At 35.6% G+C, this 20,930-nt stretch overlaps 2 protein-coding genes across 2 annotated transcripts; one reads left to right on the top strand and one right to left on the bottom strand.

Annotated features, from left to right (window-relative positions):
- The first annotated feature begins 1,237 nt into the window (after positions 1-1,237).
- On the top strand, positions 1,238-4,175 carry LOC142540941 (thaumatin-like protein). The gene is made up of 3 exons (XM_075647422.1): positions 1,238-1,432; positions 1,543-1,920; positions 3,666-4,175. The coding sequence occupies exons 1-3, from the start codon at positions 1,363-1,365 to the stop codon at positions 3,965-3,967; spliced, it is 750 nt and encodes a 249-aa protein (XP_075503537.1). The 5' UTR covers positions 1,238-1,362; the 3' UTR covers positions 3,968-4,175.
- A 2,639-nt stretch (positions 4,176-6,814) lies between these two features.
- On the bottom strand, positions 6,815-7,439 carry LOC142540942 (calcium-binding allergen Ole e 8-like). Its single transcript, XM_075647423.1, has one exon. The coding sequence runs from the start codon at positions 7,383-7,385 to the stop codon at positions 6,894-6,896; it is 492 nt and encodes a 163-aa protein (XP_075503538.1). The 5' UTR covers positions 7,386-7,439; the 3' UTR covers positions 6,815-6,893.
- Positions 7,440-20,930: the final 13,491 nt, after the last annotated feature.

Below are 20,930 nucleotides of genomic sequence, written 5' to 3'. Positions count from 1 at the left end.
TTATATCTTATTCTTAAATGTAATTATAAAAATGTAATTTTTCAATTTTTTTGTATTTTATAAAAAACAGTTATTATGATAAAAACATCAGTGGAAGAAATCATTTCCCCGCAAGAAAAGGTTCCAAAGCACATGGCGACCTTGTTTCATATCTTGCAACTAGGGATGTAATCGAGCCGAGCCGAGCCGAACTCTTGAATATTTGAGCTTGGTACGTTTATAATCGAGCTGAGCTCGAGCTTTATTTAACGAATATATGCATGGCTCACGAGCTTATTCAAGCCTTTATCGAGCCTAAACAAGCTTAATAAATATGAATTATACATTTAAATTTTTATTAAATTAATTAAAAAGTAAATTATATATTAAAAAAAATATATTATTCTTATTAAAATTTGTAAATTTATTATAATAAATAAATTTAATAGATTTTTCTATATATTTTCATAAATAATATGCAAAATCAATAAATTAAATATCAAAAGTATTATTTTTTCATCTAAAAAATTACTCATGAACTTGCCAACGAACATGTTCACGAGCTAACGAGCCGAATACTGTAAAGATTGAGTTTGGTTTGTTTATCTTAACGAGCCTCACTCATTAAACGAGCTCAAACGAGCTTTTATCGAATCGAGCTTCAAATAGCTCACAAACGATTTGGTTCGTTTACGTCCCTACTTGCCACTATCTCCGAAATTATTTCATATTTTTCGGAAAATGAAACGACTTCTTCTTTAGTATGCACTCAAATACAATGTTTTATTATATAAAATCTCATTTCTATTTGTAATAATAATAATAAAGGGAATCTCATTCCTATATTTTATTATATATAATTAAGTTAAATTATTTAGAAAATTGAAAACCTCAATTCAAATTCTAGCTGAAATCGAACTCAGAGTATAAAATAAGTATTTTATACTTTTCGAATCCAATATTGAACGATTCATGTGCGTCACAAGATATTTACGTAAATATCATGGAAGTATTTAGTACAGCACATTTATCGAAATCCAGAAAAATGTGAGGTAACGACTAATGTGATATTTTGATAGTTATTCATGTGAATATCTCATACGAGAGATATCTGACACGACTTTATTAACGAAAAATTATTATTTTATGTTAGAAATATTTATTTACTGTAGATAAAGTTTAAGTCAATTTATATTATAAATATAAATTCATAAGATTACGTCAAATGAATATATTATTACTTCAAAAAAGAAAAGTTAAAAATTACAAAAAATTGATCCTTCTTGTTTTTTTTTCCTTTTTCCTGACCAATCAAACTTTCTCCTATAAAGGGGTAGCTCACTCACTTGCACACTCGCACTCTGCTCTCATCTCGCAGCAGCCATGGCAGTCATGCTGCTTAGATCTCTGTTTTCTTTCCTATTTCTCTCCATTTTTACTCTCCACATTGCAGGTATAATTTTGACCCAATGCTATCTTCTTTTGCATTATGATGTTGACAATAATTGCGATTTCTTCTGTTCAATCCTTTTTCTTGTGCATGTTCTCTTTTTCTGGTTGAAGAGGTGTCAGCAGGTAGAACAATGACAATGTACAACAGATGCAGCCACCCTGTTTGGCCGGGCATACAACCGAATTCCGGGAAGCCCATCTTGGCCAAGGGTGGATTCGAGCTTCCGCCGAACAAGGCCTACACGCTGCAACTCCCTGAGGGCTGGTCTGGCCGTGTGTGGGGACGCCACGGCTGCTCATTCGACTCCGCCGGCCGGGGGAGGTGCTCAACCGGAGATTGCGGCGGATCCCTCTTCTGCAATGGGCTGGGTGGGGCCCCTCCCGCCACCCTTGCCGAGATAACCTTTGGTAATGAACTGGACTTCTACGATGTTAGCCTCGTTGACGGCTACAATCTTGCCATTTCCATTACCCCTTTTCGTGGCTCAGGTATGGATCCCAGCTAGTATTGTACTGTTATGCAAATATCTAGATTCACTCGTGATTGTTCTTGTTTCATTTTCGTTTGATGTTTGATTTAGAATTGCTGTTCAAATCGATGCTTATTTTGCTCAAGATATGTGATATATATATATATATATATATATATGAAAAAAACAAAGTAACTTTCTTCTTTCATCAATATATATATATATATATATATATATATATATATATATATTGATGAAAGAAGAAAGTTACTTTGTTTTTTTCACTTTCTTGTCTTCAATTCGAAATGAGAGAGTGTTACAATTATCAATTAATTTTTCGGTCAAATTTGAAGATTGACTTTCTCTGAAGATTCAAAAATTTTCTTAAAAAATGACCTTGTTGTTTGTTGTGTGTATATATATTTGGCAAAAACTTATATGTGACGGTTTCACGGATCGTATTTGTGAGACGGATCTCTTATTTAGGTCATCCATGAAAAAATATTACTTTTTATTCTAAGAATATTACTTTTTGTTGTGAATATCGGTTCGCGAGATCGTCTCACAAGAGACCTACTCTATATATTTTATCCGAGGAAAATCATAATTTTTTTTAAAAATTGTTTGGAGGATAGGTTTTGGGGGAATTTTCGGGAATAACCTTGGTCAAAATTCTGTTTTTGATTGAAATTAGTAGATTGGAACAATTTCTCTTAAGGTATTATAACTAACCATACATAAAATAGTTGTACTCTGATGTCTTATGAGATTAGCATCCTTGTTTTCTGCCATTATATTGCCTTATTGCGAAACAAGAAACTGTGGAGTGATTTTAAGATTAAGAGATACTCTGACTAAAAGTTTTGGGTTCTCTTTTGATATTGCAGCCTTATTTATTGTTTGGAAAGATTGTATCTCCATTAAATTTCTTTGGATCGATCGAGTCTCTTTTGTAAACGAGTGGTTATCACATGGATTTTAGTTAAAAATCGTCTGGTTTACTTGATCATGTCATGTTTGTATGGCCGTTCACATGTTGATTGAGAAATTTATTAGCTTTGAGCATTTGGCCTCCACTTCACTTGTGAATTTTGTAGGGAAGCTCTTATGTTTAGAAATTAACGTAGTTGAAATTTATGGGGAAGCTCATGTTGATCCTGTAAAGTGTTGTTGTATTTTATCTCCTTGAAGATTTCCGTATACTTCCTTCATCTTTGCATTTCTAGCAATATGAATTGTGTTTCAATATGGTTGGCAAAGATGAAAATCTTGGAACAGTTCAAAATAGAACAATGGATTAACTTACCAAGTCCTCCATTGTTTTGTCATCTGATAAAGTTGGTGTTACATTCATGTGCAGATTATAAAATTTGTATGTGCATTGTGCATTCAAACTAATATTACAGAAAGTCGTTCATATCGGATTAGCCAAATCATGTTTGTACTTTAACTGCAAATTTGTTGGCTCGAGCATGTCTTGATTACATTAACAAATACTTAGAGATATCATGCTTGTGAGCTGGGGTGTGTCCTAGATAAACTTTGCTAGCTTTTATTTCCTATCTATCTTCGTCGTACGAAAATAATCAACCAAAGTTGTTAGAAAAATAAACGAGATAATCTTATGAATCTATTCACAATTTTCCACCATATGTGAAACGGGATCTTGTACTAATGCTACAACTCCTCAAATCTGGGACACTCATATTGTATGATGACAAAGTGATTGATTAGCATATATGTTTGGCCATTGAAATACTGCAGGAAAGTGCAGCTATGCAGGGTGTGTGAGCGACCTCAACATGATGTGCCCGGTAGGGCTTCAGGTCCGATCAGACGACAAGAAGAGTGTGGTGGCATGCAAGAGTGCATGTTTTGCATTCAACTCCCCAAGGTACTGTTGCACAGGCAGATTTGGAAACCCCGAATCATGCAAGCCCACAGCCTATTCCAAGATTTTCAAAGCTGCCTGCCCCAAAGCTTACTCTTATGCATATGATGATCCCACAAGCATTTCCACTTGCATCGCCTCAACCTATTTGCTGACCTTTTGTCCCCATCATTAGATATATATCTACATATATAAATACATTCTGCAATGACATTATTATTCTCATCATAAGTAACCAGTACTAGTACTTTTTGTCATCCATTGGGGGTGTAGCATCAAATTTGATTACTTGTTTTGCCCTTGTTGGACGGGCTGGTTCAATGATTTGTTGGTGCATGAATTTCATTACTCGATTCGAAAAGATCAAGTTATGGCTATAGCCATTCGATGAATGTGAGCTTGGGCTGTTGTACCAATTCCTCGAAAATCTAGTAAATGGCTCTAGAGGTTGGAGTGTTGCATGTAGGTATGTAATCGAGTCGAGTCGAGCCGAACTCTTGAATGTTTGAGCTTGGTTCGTTTATAATCGAGCCGAGCTCGAGCTTTATTTAACGAATATCTGCATGGCTCACGAGCTTATTCAAGCCTTTATCGAGCCTAAACAAGCTTAATAAATAAGAATTATACATTTAAATTTTCATTAAATTAATTGAAAAGTAAATTATATATTTAAAGAAAAATATATTATTCTTATTAAAATTTGTAAATTTATTATAATAAATAAATTTAATAGATTTTTCTATATATTTCATAAATAATATGCAAAATCAATAAATCAAATATCAAAACTATTATTTTTTCATCTAAAAAATTACTCATGAACTTACCAACGAACATGTTCACGAGCTAACGAGCCGAATACTGTAAAGCTTGAGTTTGGTTTGTTTATCTTAACGAGCCTAATTAAACGAGCTTTTATCGAATCGAGCTTCGAATAGCTCACAAACGGTTTGGTTCGTTTACATCCCTAGTTGCATGTTGGAAGTCACATTCCACACACTGTCGTAGAACGTATGGAAACAGATCTTGGTACCAACCGTGCTTACTTTTGTGGCATTCGATTACTTGTTAATTTCAACTGTTGCTTCAAAGCATGGATATAATTGTAAAAGAAACTTATGCTTAAAATAAGGTGAGGTAGAAGTATGATTCCATCTATTTTTATTTGACAATCCAATTACTTATTTTATACAAATATCACATTTTGGGTAATGTAGGATATATACTACTTGAGGAAACCGACGTCAAACTATAACGACTCATAAATGGTAACATGTAGTTCATATGACATCAAAATCTTAAATTGTATAGGTTATTGTGTTCTTATTTTTTAAATAAGTTTTAATACGAGTATTTCAATATTTTTTAAAAATGTGAACAACTTTGATGACCGGTTGGTGCCATATTATGTTTTTTCTACATGAATTTAGTGCTACAAGTTGTCATGTTTATTTGTCATTTAACTTGTCAAATTTATGTTTTAGTTTTATAGTTTTACGTTTTGTTGGCTTTTAATCCTATTACACCGCATATTGATGTGATAACGAAAAATATTAAAATAACACTGAAAAATGTTAACGTAGCAGCGAGAAATTGTCGATATATATAATGTTACGTTATATTACAAGGAAAAAAACATGACTAACTTCATGTATGGACCTAATATGCTGGGCTTGACTAAGCTTAAGCCCAGTAAACCTCGAAGCTTACAACCACTAGTTCAAGTTGATTGTAGCCCAATCATTAATTTAATCCTGTAAAATTTTGCATCGATATCAACAAGTTTGAAAAAAATTAGTGCGTAAACACCCAAATTTTTTGCTTTCTATAAATTATAGGTAAAGGCCCAGAGGAAAAAAAATATTGAATTCGCTCTTGAATTAGAATAGGTATCTTATGAAACGATCTCACGAATCTTTATCTGTGACACGGATCAATTCTATCGATATTTACAATAAAAAAATACTCTTAGCATAAAAAATAATACTTTTTCATGGATGACTCAAATAAGATATACATCTCACAAAATACAACCCATGAGACCGTCTAAAACAAGTTTTTGTCCTTGAATTAATGATTCAATTGATTGTTTTCCCTTTTTCTTATCTTATCAATGACATATTTATTTCAAGTGCTCCCTTTGATTTGATTTATAACAAAATTAGTATGATATCAATCAATTTTGTTATATAGATCTCAATATATAAAACTAAAAAATAACTAGATTCAGGAAAAAATATTATTTTTATTATAAATATAAATCGATAAATCCATGTCACATTCATAAATTCGCGAGACCATAGTATAAAAATTTCTTTTTTTATTTGTTTTCCTCGAAAGTAGTCGAATTACGGTGCGTTTGGTAGGGGTGATTAGGTGGGTTTATTTTTTTTAACCCACCTAATCACATGTTTGGTAGGTGTGATTATTTAACCAAGTCTATCCCTCATACGAATGATTAGGTTATATTAGGTGTGATAAAATAATTACTTCTCACCCTCTAAGATTATTTATCACACCCTTAATCCATATTATTTTTTCAAGTTTACCTTTCTCCTAAATTCAAACTCACCACCACTTCCTTACACCGACCACCAGCGACCGCCGCCGCCGTCGACGACCGACCGTCACCGGCCACCGCCTACGCCGACCACTGCCTACGCCGACAACCGCCGTTGCCGATCGCAGCCGTCGTCGACGACCACCCCCTCCTCCTGTCGGCCGATCGTCGGACCGCCGCCGTCGACCACCGCTACAAAATTGAAAAGACAATTTTGTCAATTCATTAAAAGATTATTATTTATCCTATTTTTAAAAATCATACCACACATAATATTATTTTATCCTTATCTAATTCAATTATTCTTTTTATCATTTTTATTTTAATTATTTATTATTTATTTTTCACCCAATCATAGCCTTAGAGTTATAATTGCAAATAATTTATAGTCATGATTCATTTTTTCCTGATTCAAATATTCAATCTCCTCCTCTTAAAACAAAAGGATAAGCCCCACAAACAAGACTGAAATCCTGGTTCATTTTTTCAAACAAACAAACAACAGACAGCCTGACGCGTGGATAGCCTAAAACGCCGCCGTTTATGCAGCGGCGTTACTAGACGCCGCCATCATCCTTTTGAACTCGTCAAAGCTCACAAAACCGTCTCCGTCGGAATCAAAGGAGTTGATCATGCCAGCACAGTCGGCGACGGAGCAGTTTTCGCCGAGTCGGGTGAGGATCAGGTGAAGCTCCGCGGCGGAGATCTTGCCGTCGTGATCCTGGTCGTATAGCTCGAACGCCTCCTTCACCTCCTTCTCCGCCGAGTTGTACGGATCGGCGTCGCCCTTGCAGAAGGCGGCGAACTCCTCGAGATTGATATGCCCGTCCTTGTCGGTGTCCATCTCCGCCATCATTTTGGCTACCTCCTCGTCAGAGATGCTGGATCCGAGAGCCTCCAGCACTCCGCTGAGCTCCTTCGTGGAAATCTTGCCGTCTCCGTTAGAGTCGAAGCGCTGGAACACCTTCCGAACCTCGTCCACGTTCTGGAGATACATCAGGGAGGTCGAATTCGTGGCCTGATTCGCTGCCATTTTCTCTGATTTTTAGGGGTTTATGCTTCGGTTTGATTTTTTATATTTGTGGAAACGAAGATATATAGGAAGCGGATATGCTGGCTTGCACGGACATACACGTGTGGACCTTTTTATTTTATTTTATTTTTGTTTAATAATAATAATAATAGGTAGTTTGACTATATTTGACTTACAAACGAGCATATTACTTTCGATAAATGATTTTTATTTGGGAATTTCGATTATATTTAAAATATATCTTTTAAAACATGTTTAAATTGATATTGATTGAATTTGAAATTCACTCGTAATAAATAATGTTGAGTAGATCTCTTGTGAGACGATCTCACGAATCTTTATATGTGAGACGAGTCAACCTTAACGATATTCACAATAAAAAATAATATTTTTAGCATAAAAAGTAATATTTTTTCATGTACGTCTCACAAAATACGACCCGTGAGACCGTTTCATACAAGTTTTTTTCAATAATGTTTGATCAAAATTTTGAGATTAAAGATGTAATTAAAAATTGAGTTACAGTGATACACTAGAAGAGATGACACTAACCAAATCCAATTTTACTTAAGTCAACATAATGATTAATTAAAGCTTATATATATATATTTATTTATATATATGTATTTATATATATAAATTGATTTTTGTGGAGAGTAGAATGCGTGGCAAGTATGGGACCCTGGTACATGTCGAGTACAGGAAGCTAACTCGTTTCCTCCGCGCTTCCGTGTCGGTAGGTTTTTACCTATATACCCAAATTTATTTCTTTCCCTTTTATTATAATTTATTATTATATACAATTCGTTTATTATAAAAACTGATCGTAAATATGTAAAATTTATGTCTATGAAATTTATTATTATATGCAATTCATTCTATCAATATAATTATTATTTTTACTTAAAAGATAAAATATGATTAATATAATAGATTAACTTTATATTTAAAAAATATAATCACTTCGACCATCTAAAAATTGCAAATTACGTGAGACTGGCCAAGCAAGACGAATATTGTACATGGATATTAGGGGCATAAGTTAACAAGATTTCCGATCTAACCTGATTTGATATCATTTTATCGAACACATCATTTAAAAAAAAATTTAAATATCAATTGCATATTTACACACAATACATATGTGTTCGTATTTATTTTTAGAATAGATTTTTCCTGAGATTGTCTCATATATTTTTAGACAAAAACTTGTGTGAGACGGTCTTACGGGTCATATTTTGTGAGACAGATATATTATTTGAGTCATCCATGAAAAAATATTACTTTTTATGTTAAGAGTATTACTTTTTATTGTGAATAACAGTAGGGTTGACCTGTCTCACATATAAAGATTCGTAAGAGAGTCTCACAAGATACATGCTCATATTTTTAGGCAAAAACTTGTGTGAGACGGTCTTACGGATCGTATTTTGTGAGACGGATCCCTTATTTGGGTCATCCATGAAAAAGTATTACTTTTTATCCTAAGAGTATTATTTTTTATTTTGAATATCGGTAGGGTTGACCCGTCTCACAGATAAAGATTTGTGAGACCGTCTCATAAAATACCTACTTCATATCTTTATCAAGTGACATAATCAATCATATCTATATTTACGATAAAAAATAATTTTGATATAAAAAAATCTTAGCTTTTTCATATATAATAACACATAAAATACTTGGCCTGTGACAAAGTTTACATGAAGCTAATAAGATTCCGACACGTATAACAAACCATCAACTGACTTGTAGCCTTGGCATTCGCGCTTCTTCCTTTCTTCGTCGTCCCTCTGCTCTTAAACTGGAAAACCGACACTGAGATTTCTTCTAAGCCTTCCGCTAAAATGCGCGGTGGCGTGGCAGTACTGATGTAAACAGCTACCTTGATCGAACGGAGACCAATGGCCCACTGGATTTCTACCAAGCTCAAAGCAGCTGAATCTCTTCTTCAACAGGCAATTAATCCCCCTATCATTTGGTTTTGATTTCCATTTAAGAAGTTTTTGTCTGTATTAAATGGGTTTAGAAACTTGTCCAATGATTCGTGTCTTATTATTTTCCTTAGAATTTAAAGCGTATAATTTCAATCGATGAAAAACCCTAATTAGATTAAAATTGATGAAAAGCACGTGTCTCTCTGTTTGTAACAATATTCTTGTCATGAGTGTAAATGTTGGATAGTAAACGATGGTGGATTTTAGTGTAAACGTTGTCTGATTAATTGAATGGGTGGTTCAGATTGATCAACAAGCAGCAGAATCACTGGGTAATAATGAGAATCCACGACCTACAATGAATTAGGACTTGAGGGCTCACCTGGAAACACTCCTGAAACTAAACGATTCTTAAAAGGATCAGCTGAGGAAGAAAGCTGTTAGAGTAGATGTCCTGCAAGCTAACGGTTGGCTAGGGAATTTATTGACTCAAGTGTAATAAACAATCTTTATTTTAATATAATTTAATTTTTTATGGTCTTGTTTTACTTTATCTGTATACCCATTCAATCAGCATAGATAAAGTCCTTGATTATACTTTAATACAAATGAATCGTAATTCGATGTTAAAACTCATTTATAAACACAGTATAATCTAAATTCGTTCCTAGTCGATTCAACCGCCTAAAACATGGATAAAGGTCGCTTGAGCTCGAGACTAGCATCTATGATGTTGTGTACCACGTTTCTTGGTAAGGACATAGAGATATCCAAACATGCAGATGTGTAGTCATATGATGATTATACCGAACAATCCTCCATCGGACTTTCCAAGTGGTTATCATTCATCAAGAGGATAAGTCCGTGGTTATGATTGTACACCATTAGTCCTTACGACCCGGGACAACACTGAGGCTCTATATGCTAGGGCTGTGCTTTGACTCGTTTACCGGCTCCAGGAGAGTCATCAGGTGGCGAGGTTGGGTACAGTTGCGATACATGTAGGAGACAGTGCATTGTAGTTGGGAATTCACCGCTCACCTACGGGTGTGGATATCCTATGTGATCTGATGAAATAATAGTGCGTGGAATTTCTGACCAGAGTATGAGATGTACATTGGAGAAGGAGTTCTCCAATGGTACATACGATGCCACTATTATATGTATCATATAGTTATCGAATTATTATGCAACCCTCGATGAACCAATGGTTGCAGATTCGATCAAGATATATGAGATGAAGGGACCTTACTGTATGTTAATCATAACTGACTGGTTCTTGCAGGCACTATCAGTGATACATAGGGAGTCATGGGGCGATGCTACTAGACGCTCTTACCATGATTCGATGGGTTTAATAAAAAAATAGTTTCTGACATTCTCATGATCAAATGTTGGTGCATGGAATGTGGCAAATTAGGGTAAGCCCGAATAGAGGATTATGTCCTGAATCACAAATAGTTGTGAACCCACGGCTAGCTGTATCCCTGAACCATTGAGGGTCACACAAGCACTTGATCATTTGTTCCCGTTGAGAGAATAAATTCAAGAAGTTGAATTTATATTATGATATAGTAATTCAAGGAGTTGAATTTATGATAATTAAATTTTGAGAAAATAAATTCAAGGAGTTGAATTTATTAAATAGTAAATTCAAGAAGTTGAATTTATGAATTTATAAAGTTTGAGGAGAATAAATTCAAGCTCCTTGAATTTATATTATTTGGGAATTTAAATTAATAAATTGAAAATTTGAATTTATAATTTAAATATTAAATTCAAATGTTGAATTTATAATGAATTTAAATTAAATATAGTGAGAAGTATGTTTAATGGGCTTGTAGGAGTACAAGTCCAACATACTAAATAATTAAAGTTATTAACGGAATTTGATTAATTAATTAAACTAGTTGTACTAGCCAAATTAATTAATCAAGCCCCTTAATGTTAATTATAGATATTAGGTCATGAATTGTTTATAAAAGGGAGAAAACAAGCCATAACTCTAGCCTCAAACCTTCTATTTTTCGAAAATCACTCCTGACTTCTTCTCCAAAATTCGGCCACCCCTAAAGTGAGTTTAGGGTTTGAGCCGCCTCTCGAATTTTTGATCTCTACGCAAAACTTCTTCTAATTTTCTAGTGCAAGTTAGAAGAAGAACAAGTAATCTGGTCATGGACCTGATTCGAAGATTAAAGAAAGGAGATTTAAAGAAAGTTCGTAGGGAATTCATCAAGAGCTATCTCCGCTAACCCCGGAATAGTTGGAGCCTTATGAATCTTTTCACCGAAGGTATAAATTACTAAACATCCTATGTATGTTTTAATGGTTAAAATCATACGATTGCTCAAACAATTATATCTTGAATGTCAAGATCTAAAAAAATTTTAAAACTTCCGCTGCGTTTTGCGCACGAGAAAACCTAGATCCTACAGTGGTATCAGAGTCAGGTCTTTCTAAATCGTATGGTTTTAAATCATATTGAATAATTTGTTTCTAACCACACAAGAAAATTTTTAGAAAATTGTTGAACCATAAAAAAGTTTTTTTTTCCAGAAATTAAAAAAAGGAGGCTGCCAGGAACTGTTCCGGGCAGTGCACGGTGCGCGCGCGCACAACAGGCGCGCAGCGTGCGGAGCGTCCGCACGCTGTGCGCCCCGTGCGCCCAGGCTGCTCGCAGCCTGCCCGATACGATCGGGCAGCGCGAGCGGCTGTGGGAGTGTCCCGGGAACCGTTCTGGATAATGGGCTTGAATTGTTTGGGCTTAGACTTGCGATTTTCTAATTTTTCAAAACTTTCGATTAAATTGATATTTTATTGAAATGAGTTCAATTTATTTTTTTTGAAAAATAAATTTTTGGAAAATTAATAATTTTTTTGTAAAATAAATATGTATAATATGATTTTAATTATTTATGGTAAAAATGAGTTTTACAAGAAATCAATTAACATTGATTTAATTAGAAATTAAATAAAGGTGTTTATTTATTTATTAAATTCTTTAATAATTGTGGTGGTTAGTAATAAAATTATTAGATACATGATTTATCAATTAATTAAATTTGTTTAATTAAATTGTTGTTAATATTTGATATTAAAAGCATGAAGGATGATCGAGAACCTTTACCAATGTGTTAGGTGTATGTTATGATATTTTACTGTTATTATTCATTTTGTTAATATTTGATATTATTAAAGTGGGCCTGGTTTATGGCCCGTTCCCACCCCATGAGATGTATCCTTTATGTGCCTATGGCTATTTAAATCTAAATATTAGAAATAGTGGGAGATCAAGACTGGAAGATGGTGGGCCCGATGCACAAGATGAAGACATGTAAAATATTGGAAGCTCTTGTAATAGTTGCATTTGCATCCCTGCATTCACCTAGGTTTTGGTCCTGGATCCATGTCTGGCACATATGGATTTAATAGTGTTGGCGATCGATCATCCTTATTTATTGTTGAATGTCATATTATGATATATATGTGATATATAATAGTATGCATGTATGTATATTATTAAATAATATAGTTGCTTTGAATCCGACAAACATAGAAACTCGTGGCACGCAATTTTAAATTAAAATGATGAGACAATTTTAAAATTAAAATTCCTCATTTTGAATAAGATTCAAAATTTATATCAAACCACAAAAGTAAAAATTAAAAGAGTTTAATTTTTTTCTTGCCTTCCACCAACCGTGGTTGCATGTTGATCGCTACCCGCGGACAGTGTCTGGCTCATATTATTGGGGAGGCCTGGACGCCAGAAAGCTGTGACTTCCACCGGATATATGATGTGAATTGAGTGGAACTCCCATGACTTCGTCTCATATTATTGGGGAAAATCATGGCGACCGTCCACTACAATTCAATATTGATGGGTCGGTTTGACACGCGAAAATAAACGGCGTCACATTATTGGGTCCTTATTAAACGTGAGGCAAAACACGCGGAGGTTGCATAGGGATGCAATTGGATTCCACCTTTTAGAAATTATAATTGGCTGATATTATTCGGGATTATAATTGGCTAATTGGACTTTACATGCCCACTAAGGAAATACGATTTCCCTTTTTCATCAGAGGGTGGTGGAAATGTCAAAATAGCGGGAGAGAAATTTATAAATTGAAATCCATTTTTATATCTTAGAATTATTTTAAAATAATCAGCAACCATTATTCTGTTTCCGTATAGTATATTTTCGATTTCGTCACGTAATCCATTTTTGTTATTAACAAGCTAACCGAATCTAAATTTCAAGACTGGTTGGGAAAATTGTTCTGAATTCGGATAAAATGGCATACACACTAATGTCAGTCATGCTGAGCTGACAAAGCATGTAAGATGGTAGGACAATAGTATGCAAGCAAAAGTGTAACATGCTCGCTTTTATGTCAAATGAACTGTAGAGACAGTTTGAGGAAATTATGAATGCTGCTGACATTCGAATGCACGTACAAGAGTTGCATGGTACATGAAACTCATAAAATGATGCATACCACTTCCAAGGAGCTCATGAGTACACGCATGCAAGATGAGGTTTTGGCCCATGAGCGTGATGTACATATGATGGGCTTATTGAGAATGTGGTGGGCCTGGAATACGTGATTCATAATGAGGTAATTGATGACATCAATTTATTGTCATTCTCTTCCTCATTTGACGGGTTTATGGTGAAATTCAATATGAATAAGATAGATGATAACCTTGAAGAGCTAGTCAATACGCTTATGACTTATGAGATCACCATAAAACAAGAAAATGTTGTTTTTCTAATGGGCCTCTCGTCAGGACGAGAAATGGCTCACAAGGTAAGGGAAAGAAATGTTCTGCCCCTCACAAGAAAAATAAACCCAATAAGAGGCAAACTTCGAAGGATACTTTAAGGGCCCACAAAGCCTGATAAATCAGAACATATTTGTTTCACTGCAAGAAGAATGAGCATAAGAAATTATCTGGGCTAGAAATGTTTTGGAAATTATAAGTGAATGTCCAAAATAAACAGGATTTCAACAACAAACAAAAGAAAGTTAGATGATCCAAATCCCGCACAAATATGGCACGCTAGGCTAGGTCCCAATTTCCAAAGAAGGATGCACAAAATAGTGGGAGAAGACATGTTTGACTTGTCAGAGATAAATTCTCTACCTACTTGTAAGTCCTGTTTAAAAGGAAAAATGACCAAGACTTCATTCAATGGAAATGTGGAACGTGCGCATGGTCTACTGGATTTGATCCACACAGACATTTGTGGCCCGCTAAGTATTAGCACAAAATATGGGCAATCCTACTTCATTATATTTACTGATGATCATTCGAGGTATGAGTATGTTTATTTGATGAAACACAAATCTGAAGCATTTGAAAAGTTCAAAGAATTCAGATATAAAGTAGAAAAACAGCTAGAAAGAAGTATTAAGACATTTCGATCTGATCGAGATGGAGAATACTTGAGTGCTGAATTTTTGAGTTATCTAAAAGAGAATGAGATTCTCTCACAGTAGACTCCACCAGCAACACCACAATTGAATGATGTTTTTGAACGTCGTAATAGAATCTTGATGGACATGGTTCGATCCATGATGAGATTCACTGAATTGCCTACAACGTTTTGGGGCTTTGCGCTTGAAACTGCGGCAATGTTGTTGAATAATGTCCATACTAAAGGAGTGGATAAAACACCATATGAGATATGGATGGGAAAAACTCTCAAATATTCTTACATGAGAATATGAGGATGTCCTGCTTACGTGAAGCAGACAGTGGGAGACAAATTGGATAGTAGATCCAATTTGTGTTACTTTGTAGAATATCCAAAGAATACTGTTGGATATTATTTATATCACCCCAATGAAGAAATGCCACCTTTTTGAAAATGAAATTTCTATTAGATAGAAAAGACAAGATGATAGAACTTGAAGAAATTCAAGATACTCCCTCAACTGTAGAAGTTGAACCTAATCCCCAACAACCAGTAGTTGAAGTACAAGCTCCTAGAAGGTCTGATAGGGTTATTAGACCACCTGCAAGAGATACGCTTCTTCATGAACAAGGCCATGATGAGCCTTGTGTTGGATGTGATCCAATGAATTTCAAAGAAGCAATATCTGACACTGATTCAACCAAATGGCTTGAAGCCATGCAGTCAGAAATGGACTCTATGTATTCAAACCAAGTCTGGACATTAGTGGATCCACTTGAGGGAATCGTTCACATAGGATGCAAATGGATCTACAAAAGAAAGCTTGGGGTAGATGGGAAGGTAGTGACCTTCAAAGCAAGACTGGTTGCAAAAGGTTATATTCAAAGGCAAGGAATTGACTATGAGGAATATTTTTCACCAGTTGCTATGTTTAAGTCCATTATAATAATATTAACCATATCAGCATGGTATGACTATGAGATATGGCAAATGGATGTAAAGACTGCATTCCTCAATGGAGACATCAAAAAGAAATTTATATGTCTCAACCTGAGGGATACACATCAGTAGGAAGTGAGCATAAGGTATGCAAACTTCAGAGATCAATATATGGTCTCAAGCAGGCATCAAGGAGTTGGAACCTCAGATTTTATAGCACTATCAAAGAGTTTGGTTTTGCTAAGAATCCTGAGGAACTATGCGTGTACAAGAAAGTTAGTAGGAGTGCAGTGACATTCCTAGTACTTTATGTTGATGATATCCTACTCATTGGGAATGATGTAGGATTAGTGCAATCAACTAAAGTATGGTTAGAAAGTAAATTCTCCATGAAAGACATGGGTGAAGCATCCTATGTATTGAGAATACAAATCTATAGAGATAGATCAAAGAGGATGCTGGGGCTCACTCAAGCCACTTATATCGATACCATTTTGAAGCGATTCTCTATGGAAGAGTCCAAGAAAGATACTTACCAATGTGTCATGGTGTTGCTCTATCTAAAGCTATGTATCCCAAAACTGATGAAGAGATAGAGATGATGACACGTATTCCATATGCGTCAACCATTGGTAGTATCATGTATGGTATGATTTCAAAACGTCCTGATGTTGCTTACGCTCTGAGTGTTACAAGCAGATATCAGGCGAACCTTGGTCCAATGTATTGGAAGTTCGTGAAAGATATTCTTAAGTACTTAAGAAGTACTAAGAACTTGTTCATGGTCTATGAGGGTGGAGAATTAAAATTGGAAGACTACACTGATTCAAGCTTCCAATGTGACGTAGATGATTTGAAATCGACCTCTGGTTTTGTATTCATGCTAAATGGTGCGGCTGTCTCTTGGAAAAGTTCCAAGCAAGACACCGTTGTGGATTCCACCACTGAAGCTGAATACATTGCTGCATCTGCTGCAGCAAAAGAGGCAATTTGGATGAGGAATTTTGTCCAAGTGTTGGGCATTATTCCAAATGGAGTTGATCCAGTCCCGGTGTACTGCGACAACACTGGTGCCTTTGCTCAAGCAAAAGAACCAAGGTCTCATCAGCGATCCAAACATATACCGAGGAAGTTCCACATCATACGAGAGATTGTGGAAAGAGGAGACATATCAGTCGAAAGAGCCCCCTCTGCAGATAATGTTGCTGATCCACTTACAAAGCCCTTGCTAGGACAATTGTTTGAGAATCATCGCGAAGCAATGTGATTAAAGTTATGGATATTTGGCTCTAGGGCAAGTGGAAGATTGTTAGAGTAGATGTCCAGCAAACCAACGGTTGGCTAGGGAATTTATTGACTCAAGTGTAATAAACAATCTTTATTTTAATATAATTTAACTTTTTATGTTCTTGTTTTACTTTATCTGTATACCCATGCAATCAGCATAGATAAAGTCTTTGATTATACTTTAATACAAATTAATCGTAATTCGATGTTGAAACTCATTTGTAAACACTGTATAATCTAAATTCAATCCTAGTCGATTCTGTAACGTACCGTACTTTTACCATTCAAAATTTGCGGAAAAATTTAAAATTTTCTTAAACATAAAATAACCTTCAAAATTTGCTATAAAATATCTCAACCAAGTCCCCCATAAGAAATGGTTGTTCAAAATAACCACAATAAAATTTGCTCACAAAAGGTTTGCTCAAAGTATTTCCATCAAAATATGAAATCAGAGTAATTTAACTTTTGCATAAAATTAAACATGGCGGTCCTCGGGTTTAGCTTCCCGCTCAGTCCAAGCCTGCTCTTTGGTCCCCACCCCTCGTCTCAACATGATCATCCTCACCTGCATCGATCAAGTCTAGTGAGTCTAAAGACTCAACACGTATAAACTGGAAGTAACGAATAATACGTAATAAAACCACATGCAATTTCAAAATAGAGCGTACATACTTAAACTTGAACTTGCATAACGTAACTTGAACATACGTACATACATAGACGTGCCATAACTTGAAAGCTTTCATAAACATGCTTGCATAACTGAACGTACTTAAACATACATGACTTTATTTTGCATAGAGGCATGTTTCAAAGCAAGTGACCCATAACATAATAAATGCCTGATCAGACAAACCACAGTACTGGGCTGACAGGGACGTATCCACTGCCACATACATGAGATCCCCGTTCATAATTTAACGGGCTGGTTGGTCCCCGTTCATAATTTAACGCTTTCCAACCTCGATCTAACCCGTTCATAATTTAACGAGCGGATTGGTCCCCGTTCATAATTTAACGCTTTCCAATCCTAACATAATTTGGTTACAAGACATTTAGCATACCTCCAAAGACTTAAAATATTTTCTTTGCACGTCATCATACTTACTTGGCGTTGAGGGATTCGTTGGACTTCGATCGGGGGCGTTGCTGCACCTACTAATCATGAATTGGCATGCTTATCTGCGTAACTCAGACATAATTTCAAGCTTACATAAGAACTCATTCAATTCCTTATGACGTTGTAAATTCCCATGACTCGACTGCGTAAATCACTGAACTAAAACCATGCCATCAACCCCCCCCCAAAGCATACTATAGAAATTTTCCCCAAAGTTGTGAAGGACACGGACCCCGTGCCTACCTCCGTGTAGGGGTCCGTGTAGACTCGGATGAGAAGGCTCGAAAGGGAAGGTGGACACGGACCCCGTGTCAGGGTCCGTGTGGGGGTCCGTGTAGACTCTGGAAAAAGGCACTTCGGTGGAACAAGGGCACGGACCCCGTGTGGGGGTCCGGGTAAGGGTCCGGGTACTTACTGTGAACGCGAACTTACGAAAATTTTGTACATGTTTCGCTTAACTTTCTAGACTCGATTGCGCGGACTATGAATCGACACTCCAAGGCTCATCCTAGCACGCCATAACCTCAAACCAAATTCGTACAAATCCCCAAGGCGACTATGTTTACCCTACGACACATACCAATCAAAACATTGTAATTGACATCAAAAGTTACCCACGACTTTTAATTAAATCGAGCGCCTATTGACATGAACCGAAACCTCAAAAATACTCCCAACATCGTACTAAGCATATCTAAACGCAGCAACGATCATCCGACGATCCCCAACGAAGCCTGCAACAATAAAATCTCAAGAACACATCAAAACATAATTTCTGAAAAACGCAGTTTGAGCAGTCCCACGAAAAACGCCATAACTCACTCAATTTTTGTCCAAATATTTCGAATTTACTGTCAAATCGAAGGTATCGAAAAGTTCTACAATTCTCTAGTTGAAAGTTTTATCAAAATATCGACTGAAAACTCGCAGTTTCAACCAGAACAGTAAAAACGTGATTTTTGATCCCTAAAATGGTTTCAAAAGTGATCCCAACACAATTGCTCGAACTTCTACACATCGTACACATGGTTTTACGCATAAATAACAACGCACGCATAATATGACATGATCGATGCATCAAGAACAGATTATACGTGCCTTTTGATGATAAACTTTACCGAAACGGCGACACCGAAGCGGAGATAGAAGCGAGGTTGATCTAGGACGAACGTGACGCGATTTTCTTGCAATAAAATCGATCAAAACTTGCTGAAAATTTGACAAGGGAAGGGGCGGCTGCTGTTCTCCTCTTAGAACCCTAGGTTTTGCTCTTTAAAAATAAAAGAAGTGGAAATCTGAATGTGAGTGTGTGTTTAGGCGTTATTAGTGTGTGTAAAAGTGTGTGTGTGTGATTAGTAAATTAGGAAAATCACTTAATTAAATAATAAATAAAACTATTTAAAATACTAACACTCTTTAAACTTTAAATAAAATCCCTCAATTAAAATAATGCACAAAAAAGAAAGAAGCTAATTTTAAAAGTTTCAAACTCTTAAATCACTAAATAAATAAATTTTAGGCTTTAAAATACTAACAACTTAGTAAGCCCTTTAAAATGCCCCATCTTCAACTTAAAATAAAAGTATCACATTTTAAATTGCCAAGAATCGTCCCCGGTCTTTTGTCCTCAATCCCGCCTCGAATAATCGCCTGAAAATGAAACTCGGAAAACATTTTAACGTGCATCCCAATAAACATGGATAATTTAAAATAATGCATATTCATTATTATGCATGGCTAAAACTTTTTTAAAATTAATTAAATGATTTAATAATTAAATGAATGCATGGATTAAACGTGCACTGAATTTGGGTACTACAGATTCAGCCGCCTAAAACATGGATAAAGGTCGCTTGAGCTCGAGACTAGTATTTGTGATGTTTTGTACCGCGTTTCTTGGTAAGGGCATAAAGATGTCCAAACATGCAGATGAGTAGTCATATGATGATTATACCGAACAACCCTCCCTTAGACTTTCCAAGTGGTTATCATTCATCAAGAGGATAAGTCCGTGGTTATGATTGTACACCATTAGTCCTTACGACCCGGGACAACACCGAGGCTCTATATGCTAGGGCTGTGCTTTGACTCGTTTACCGGCTCCAGGAGAGTCATCAGGTGGCGAGGTTGGATACAGTTGCGACACATGTAGGAGACAGTGTATTGTAGTCGGGAATTCACTGCTCACCTTCGGTTGTGGATATCCTATGTGATCTGATGAAATAATAGTGCGTGGAATCTCTGGCCAGAGTATGAGATGTACATTGGAGAAGGAGTTCTCCAATGGTACATGCGATGCCACTATTATATGTATCATATAGTTATCGAATTATTATGCAACCCTCGATGAACCAATGGTTGCAGATTCGATCGGGATATATGAGATGAAGGGACCTTACTGTACGTTAATCATAATCGACTGATTCTTGCAGGCACTATCAGTGATACCTAGGGAGTCATGGGGCGATGCTACTAGACGTTCTTACCATGATTCAATGGGTTTAATCTAAAAGAGTTTCTGACATTCTCATGATCAAATGTTGGTGCATGGAATGAGGCAAATTAGGGTAAGCCCGAATAGAGGATTATGTCCTGAATCACAAAGAGTTGTGAACCCACGACTAGCTGTATCCCTGAATCATTGAGGGTCACACAAGCACTAGATCATTTGTTCCCATTCAGAGATTAAATTCAAGAAGTTGATTTTATATTATGATATAGTAAATTCAAGTAGTTGAATTTATGATAATTAAATTTTGAGAAAATAAATTCAAAGAGTTGAATTTATTAAATAGTAAATTCAAGAAGTTGAATTTATGAATTTATAAAGTTTG

Source organism: Primulina tabacum, chromosome 3 (genome assembly GCF_025594145.1).
Source record: "Primulina tabacum isolate GXHZ01 chromosome 3, ASM2559414v2, whole genome shotgun sequence".
In the NCBI taxonomy this organism is placed as follows: domain Eukaryota; kingdom Viridiplantae; phylum Streptophyta; class Magnoliopsida; order Lamiales; family Gesneriaceae; genus Primulina; species Primulina tabacum.
This window is presented reverse-complemented; position numbering and strand designations above follow the sequence as displayed.